General features: G+C 55.7%; 2 protein-coding genes across 5 annotated transcripts; one reads left to right on the plus strand and one right to left on the minus strand.

The window, feature by feature from the left end:
• Window positions 1-12: 12 nt before the first annotated feature.
• On the plus strand, window positions 13-2,009 carry LOC110574396 (nuclear receptor 2C2 associated protein). The gene is made up of 5 exons (XM_021683085.2): window positions 13-309; window positions 478-568; window positions 795-900; window positions 977-1,044; window positions 1,308-2,009. The coding sequence occupies exons 1-5, from the start codon at window positions 272-274 to the stop codon at window positions 1,422-1,424; spliced, it is 420 nt and encodes a 139-aa protein (XP_021538760.1). The 5' UTR covers window positions 13-271; the 3' UTR covers window positions 1,425-2,009.
• RFXANK (regulatory factor X associated ankyrin containing protein) lies at window positions 1,403-7,467 on the minus strand. Of its 4 annotated transcripts, XM_021683082.2 has the most exons (10): window positions 7,381-7,467; window positions 6,555-6,694; window positions 5,871-6,065; window positions 4,425-4,508; window positions 4,192-4,257; window positions 3,845-3,945; window positions 3,543-3,668; window positions 3,090-3,156; window positions 2,629-2,709; window positions 1,440-1,690 (listed from the first exon to the last, which is right to left on the minus strand). In XM_021683082.2, exons 3-10 carry the CDS (start codon window positions 6,055-6,057, stop codon window positions 1,620-1,622), a joined length of 783 nt encoding a protein of 260 aa, XP_021538757.1. In that variant the 5' UTR covers window positions 6,058-6,065; window positions 6,555-6,694; window positions 7,381-7,467; the 3' UTR covers window positions 1,440-1,619. The 4 variants fall into 4 exon arrangements, with proteins under 4 accessions (XP_021538756.1, XP_021538757.1, XP_021538758.1 ...); XM_021683081.2 differs by lacking the exon at window positions 7,381-7,467 and having other exon boundaries at window positions 1,403-1,690; window positions 6,555-6,746; XM_021683083.2 differs by lacking the exon at window positions 6,555-6,694 and having other exon boundaries at window positions 7,381-7,425.
• Window positions 7,468-7,475: the final 8 nt, after the last annotated feature.

Below are 7,475 nucleotides of genomic sequence, written 5' to 3' on the forward strand. Positions count from 1 at the left end.
CCTGCGCGGTGTCCTCGTAGTTCCGGGTCTCGCTTTGGTTCTCCGAGCTGTTCGTAGAGACTGAGGTTCGGAGCCTGAGCAAACCCACGGGAAACCTGTTTCCCTTCCTTGGGCCTGCTGTTAAAGTCTGGCCTCGGGTCACTGGCAGTTTCTCTGAAACCCTTGCAGACTCAGGCGTGGTCAAGTTCGCGCCGCTGCGGCTGCGTTGGCGCCGGGATTCGAACACCGGCTGAAGTCAGCTCTGAGCCTTGTGAGGCTTTGTGGAGCCGAAATGACCCACTCTTTGGTTTGTCCAGAGACAGTGAGCAGGTGAGAACCTGGCCGCCGGGCAGCGGCGGGCGTGGCCCTTGAGCCCCGGGTTGACATAGCTGGGGATGCCGGGGGAAGCTGGAGGTGAGGAGGGGGCGGGCCCTCTGGTGGGCGGGGCCTCGGCGCTGGGTTCAGCCCCTCGTTTCTCCCGGATTCTGGTGCCTCCAGGGTGAGTTCAGTGCTGAATCGCAACACCCGGCAGTTTGGAAAGAAGCATCTGTTCGACCAGAATGAGGAGACGTGCTGGAACTCGGACCAGGTGAGGCACCTCTCCCTGGATCCTCCACCCACTCCCGTGAATCAGATTCAGGGGTCCAGGGTGCCTTGAGAGCTAAGGAGAACTCCAGCTGGGGAGTCAAGTTGGCCACGGAGGGAACGTGTGCCAACAGCCCCCTCTCCCACCACCATCGTCTGTGTGAATGAGACAGGTATAGCAGGGCTCTGAGCAAGTGATTGTGAGCCTCAGTTTCCCTGTCTGCTTCCAGGGCCCCTCCCAGTGGGTGATACTAGAGTTTCCCCAGCGCATCCGTGTCTCCCAGCTGCAGATCCAGTTCCAGGGGGGCTTCTCCAGTCGCCGGGGCCACCTGGAAGGTACTGGAAGGCTCTGGAAGGTGGGGGTTTGGGAGGAGAACCCTAGCCTCACAGCCTGCCCCTTTCCCTGCTGCAGGTTCCCAGGGGAGTGAGGCTCTTTGCAAGATTGTGGACTTCTACCCTGAAGACAACAACTCCCTTCAGATATCCTGCCTGGGCCTCTGGGGTGGAGGGGTGGGGGGTGGTCTGTGCCTCTGAAGTCTGTGGATCCTGGTGTGTGACCTTGAGCAAGTGGCTCTGGGCCTCCATTGCTTCATCTGTAAAATGAGCTGATGGTAACCTGTTCTGTGTGAGAGCTTCAGAGGGGCTCAGTGTGCTGGCTCACGCAGCATACTGGTGGTGTCTGAGCTGGGGCTGGCGGATGGGAAGTGATGAGCTACCTATTTCCCTTGACTGCCTGTGCTCACACCTTCCCTGTGCCCGCTGCTGAGGTGGACCAGCTGAAGATGACACTTGAGGATGCCACTGACTTTTTTGGCCGAGTAGTCATCTACCACCTGCGGGTGCTGGGGGAGAAGTTGTGAGGCCACTGGGTAGCTGACTCCTCCAGGAGACCCTTGGGGAAGCACAGTGAAGTCATTCAAGTTATGCACACAGAAGGTTTATTGGTTCCTCCTGGGAAGGATCCCCTCCCACTGTCTGTCCAGGAGCTGCCTCTGAAGCTAGTTCTAGGTCAATTGTTTTGTTCCCTGAGTATCTGAGTCCCCAGTAGGCAGTCTTCACTCAGGATCTGCGGGCACCAGGTTGCTCTGGAAGAGTTTGAGGATGTGGTTCTCGATCACCTGTTGCACTGGAAACAGGACAGGGGAAAGGTGGGCCATGAATCCAATGGAGGCTGCAGGGGCACCGGCCAAATTGTACACTTTCCTGGGGGATGAGCTGGGGTATCCCACCATGAGAACTGCACCCTGCCTCTCGGGGCACAAAAAAGGATCTCCAGGCCCTGGGACATGGATGGAGGACGTACTTCATACATGGGGAAATCCAGACTCTCCCCAGAGTACAGCTGGGAAGACTGAGGCACCCAAGCCAGGAAACTCAACTTCCCCATGGTTTGTAAAAAAGCACTTTTGGAGGCTTTTTAGAGTCATAAAAACAATCTTTATCAAACAAAACTGGTGACTTGTGACTTTTATTAAAGGATGAGAGGGGCCGTGAGGAATGATTTCTGTCCCAAGTGGGATAAAACTCAAAGGAATCCCTCCATGACCCCAAGGGTTTGGTTCTATTAGGATTTCTCCATTTCGTAGATGGGGAAGCTGAAGGGGGAAGTGGAGAATCAAACTGGGGTCTGCCTATGGTCCCCACTCACACCCACCTCCTGCCACAGAGAGGGCTAGCCTCAATGAGCCTGTGCACTGTGGCTCGGCCCCTCCTTGGCATCCTCATCCTGCCAGGCCTGTGTGTATACTGTTCCTCCAGCCTGGACACCATCCTCCCTCCCTCCCCTTGGGCCTCCAGGAAGCCCTCCCTGATTCCCACCTATCATGGGGCTGGGCCAGAGCTTCCTTTGGGCCTCCCAGCGCCTGTGTGTATCCCATCGTGAATCCAGTCGCTGACCCACATCAGCCTCCTGCATGTGCCCAGGCCAGGTACACGGTGGCGCTAGATGTTTGCTAACATGAACGCTCTCACTGCTAGCATCTGACACATCCGAGAGGCATGTCCTGTGTACCTGCGGTCACCCTACCTACAGCACACTGTCACTGCCCCATGTCTCAGGCTGACCTTTCCGATATCCCAGGGCCACGGCAAGATCCATTGGGGTATAGCCAGAGTCAGCCTCCGTGGTGAGATCAGCTCCTCGGGCTGCAAAGCAAAGCAGGTGTACAAGGGGGTGGAGGTGGGGGTGGGGGACTGGGAGCCCAGAATGGGGCATGGCGATTTGGGAGGTCCAGTGATCCCTCACAGTACAGCCACAGGCCTGCTGGTTGCCCATGTGGGCTTGGATGAGAACCTGAGCTCTCCAAAGAATGTGGCCAATAGAATCGCCATCTGCAGGGTCCCTGAGGCATGGAGGGTGTGGGTGTTCAACCCGGTTAGCTAGACCCTTGTACTATCCCACCATCTCCTGTCCCCAGATCAGTCCTCTGGGAAAAGCAGATAGTGACCACGCATCCCAAGAGCTGTTCAAGCAGAGCTTGGACCCCTCCCTGGCCCTCAGGATTCCAGCTGCTACTCCCACTTACCCAACAAGGCTTCTACGCACTTCACATGGTTCCCACGCACAGCATACAGCAGTGGTGTCCCTCCATTCTGTTAAGGGCAGGGACAAAGGCAACCAACATTCTGTCTTTTCCAGATTCTCAGAACACCCCCAACCCTCTAATTTAATGTGGTTCCTCCTCCTACTCATCACCTGGTCTAATTCCTCCTTTGGGTCTCAGCTTAGATACCCCTTCTTTCAGGAAGCCCTCCTTGACTTCCCTTGGCTATGTAAGCCACCTCCAGGCCCTTGCAGTTGCCTATGTGTCTGCTATCACAGCGGTATTCACATTTCAGCTGACTGCTTATGTATCGTCTTCCTCTTCCTCCCCCCTAAACTAGGAGCTCTGCGAGGGATGGGTCTGTCTTGTGTTCTCAGCACCTATAACAGGCCTGGTACCCTGCCAGGTGCGCAGGGCCAGTGGCTGGTGCCTCACCCAGTCGTAGATGTTGATGTCCACGTCACGCTCGAGCAGCAGCCCCACAATGTCTGTGTAGCCGCCCATGCTGGCCAGTGACAGGGCACTTTCCCGCTCCTTGGCCAGGATGTGGGGGTCAGCACCCTGCAGTGGGGTGGGGGGAGCGGGGAGCAGAGGGAGTGGCGATGGGACGGGTGAGGGCATCCCTTGGAATCCTGGGGTACCCATCGCGGCCCCATCTTACAGACATGGCACCAGCTGACTCAGACCCCAGCCCGCCCTCAAGTCCCTGGGAAGCCCTGAGCTGGGCTGGGACGCACCCACTCAAGCAAGAAGCGGACGGTCTCGATTTCTCCGAAGGCAGAGGCCCAGATGAGGGGGGTGAAGCCATGCTCGTCCGGCTTGTTGATGAGGTTGTCGCCTGGCAGGAGGGGGGTGGTACCACTGGGATGCACCCCTGCCCCCTCTCCCCAGTGCTGCGGGAGCAGGGACAGGGCGGGCGGCTGGGGTCAGACGTGGGCGGGGGGGTTACATGTGTGGACATGCTCAAACGTGTAGATAGGTGAGCATAAGTGGAGCCTCAGGTCATTTCAGGACCCACATGCATACCCCAACACGTGGGGTCAGACAGGTATGGATACACCAGCGTACTCGTGTGGACACACACCTTTCCTCAGATGTTCCTTCAGCTGGCTCAGCTCCCCTTGGGCCGCAAGCTGGTGGATGGACAGGGCTAGGGGCCAGAGAGAGCCAGAGTCCTCACCTGTCCCGTCCCCGCTCCGTGCCTCAATTTACCCCATCCAAAGTTGTTCCTCTCAGCCCCTGCCACTCCTACTGCCCCTGCCCTGCTACTTAGGGAGGCCGGGGGAGGGTGGGGGTGGGTAACCAGAGGCCACTTACAGTCCAGGGTGGCTGGCAGGGCCGAAACCTCATTCCCCCGCTGCCGGTTGGTGAGGGTTGTCGAGTGCTTCAGGGAGCTGCCTCCTGGAAGAGAAAGGAACGGCCTCAGTTTCCTCTCAGTATGTTTCTGGGGCTTCAGACAAGTCTTGGGGGCCTGAAGCTACCAAAGACAGTGCCTCCCTCCCCCATTCACTCACTCTGCCCTCCTGGTGAGCCTTTCTTCTCTACACCTGGTGACATTCTGGGCAAACGAGACATAGTCCCTGCCCTCAAAGGGGGGGCGGTCAGACAGAAATAGAGAAATAAGTGTTCAGGAGCTATAAAAAGCAGGTAGTAGAAGAGAGTGGAAAGAGGGGAGGGCAGGGGGTGAGTCCATTTTAGACAAGGTGGTCAGGGAGGGCCACTCTGAGGAGAGGACACCAACTGAGAGCTTGGTCAGTTGAAGAAAACCAGCCCTGGGAAGAGGTGTGAGAACTTTCCACAGAGAGGGAACAGCAGGGACCAAGGCCCCAGGAGGTACTGAATTCGACATGTTCAAGGATTCTAGTCAAAAGAAATCCTTGGGTCCTTAATAGGGTCAACAGAATCACCATCTGACCCAGCAATTCCACTCCTAGGTATCTACCCCAAAGAGCTGAAATCAACTGCTCAGACAACAACTTGTATCTGTACCCATGTGTACAGCAATACTAGTCACGATTGCCAAAAGAGGAACAACCCTAGTGTCCATCAGTGGATGAATGGATAAGCAAAATGTCGTCTGGGATGGACTATTATCAGGTCATAAAAAGTAAAGAAGCACTGACACATGCTGTAATGCGAATGAACTTCAAAAACACCACGCTGAGGGGTGCCTGGCTGGCTCGGTCAGAGGAGCATGTGACTCTTGATCTCGGGCTTGTGGGTTCAAGCCCCAGGTGGGATGTAGAGATTAAATAAATAAAACTTAAAACAAAACCAAAAACCATCATGCTGAGCAAAAGAAGCCAGACGCAAAAGACATGTTGTATGATTCATTTATATGAAACGTCTAGGACAGGCAAATCCATAGAGACAGAAAGTAGATTACTGTTGACGGAGGCAGGGGAGGAGGGATGGAGAGTGACTACTAATGGGGATGGGGTTTCCTTTTGGGGTGATGGAAACGGTCTGGAATAATAGATAGAGGTGTGGGTTACACGCATCGTGAATGTACTTACTGCCATTGAACTGTGTGCAAGTCTGCTTAAAATAGTAACTTTTATGTCATGTGGATTTAGCCATCCTCTATTCATACGTGTGTGTGTGTGTGTGTGTGTATGTATAAAAGCAATCTGTCATTGGCTGAGAGAGAGAAGACACATTCCAGGTAGTGGAACATAAAGACAGAGATCCTATCTTGGGCCTGACATTCCACTGTTCTTGCATCCCAGACGGGGAGTCGTCCAGGGGAAATATCCTACCTACCCTGAGGTGAGGAGGCACCAGCATCCGGTTCAGGATTCCCAGGCTCCAGGGTGCAGGGGAAAAGACTGAGCACCACAGTATCTGAGCCATCGGGGGCCTCATCCCCAGGGTCTTCAGGGTCCCCAAATTCTGGGATGGGGAGCTGCTGGGTCACACTGAGGTCCTCTGCAGGCTGGGTGGGCTCCATGGAGGAAGCTGGTGGAAGCACCAAAAGGGGAGAGAGAATAATTCTCAACAACTCCTATTAAGTAGGCACCAACGGCATACCCAATTTTGCACAGTGAGGGTGGCTAAACTCTAGCTCAGCTGGGAAGTAAAAACCAGAGTCCAGCTGCTTTTCAGGCCCACTCCTCCGCCCCCCTCACCAGGACACATACAACATGCTTTACATAAAATGGGGTCAACTACCTGGGTTCAAATCCCTCCACTTATAGGCAGAGAACTTGGGCACATGACTTAACTTCTCTGAGCCTCAGTTTGCTCATTAATAAAATAGGGAAGTGAGGTCTAAAATCATGCTTGTAAACAGCTAAGCTGGGGGCCTTATACACGGGCAGAGCTTAATAAACGTTCTCTGTAGTTATTTTTTTGGGGGGGGTCCCCAGAATGAGTGAGTGCTCAACAAAGATGTGATTGGTCCCATCCCCATCGGCCCCTCCCAAACAGATCAGGAGGTCCACTCACCTCTAAAGAGCTTCCTCTGTCACCCCACGCCGCAAGCCCGGGTCCCCCAAAACTTGGGGGCCCAATTCACAAACTTTTCTCCTCCAACTGATACAGGAGGGAGCAAGCTAGAACCTGGACCCTCACCGTCCTGGTTTCTTCTGCCGGGACAGAGAGCAACTTGATACGCGACCGCTACCCCCACCCCAGAGCTCTCCCACTGCGCCTGCGCACCCTGCCTCCCCAAAAGTGCCTAAAGGCGAGAGCTGTAGAAGCTGCTTCTGGCCCTTTAAGACTTGAGGGAGGGGCGTGCTTTCCGCTGGGGCCCAAGCAGTGCTGTTGCGCTTGCGCGTTCTTGCCCCGGCATCTCCGGAGGGAGCCCGGCCGGGTCAGGAGGGATGGGTGGAGCCTCAGAGGGCTCTGAGGATTTCATTGCGCCTGTCTTCCGTCACTCCCCCCCAGCTCCGCCCACAGGTTTTTCCAAAGGGTGCCGTTAGGCTCCCGTTGAGGCCGGATGGGTGGGGCTTTCTCCAGTCGGAAGACGGTGGGCGGGGAGCAGTCGGGGCGTCAGGGATTTAAAGGGGCGACACTGCCGTTGCACCCGTCCACAACAATGCCCCCTTTGCGGTCCTGGAGGCTAATGAGCATGTGTAAGAATCTGATGGCAGCAGGAGGGTACAGAAAGGCCGTTTAAAGCAGCCCGAAGTGGGCAATGTTTGGAACCATTTCCCCAATTCGTCTGTCCCCGGAAAAGGGAGTTCGGGAAAGGAGGGCGCCCTTGCCCCTCCCTGCCTAGGTGTCCCTTCTGGAGCTTCAGAGGTTCTCCGCCCCTTCCTCACCCGCCTACCTGTGTGCCTCCTTCCCCAGTCTCTCACTCACGGCTTCTCTCCAGTCTGGGTACTCAGAAAGGACTGGGGAAGGAAGGCCAATTGACACGGAACT

The sequence above is a fragment of the Neomonachus schauinslandi genome, chromosome 1 (assembly GCF_002201575.2).
Source record: "Neomonachus schauinslandi chromosome 1, ASM220157v2, whole genome shotgun sequence".
Lineage (NCBI taxonomy): Eukaryota > Metazoa > Chordata > Mammalia > Carnivora > Phocidae > Neomonachus > Neomonachus schauinslandi.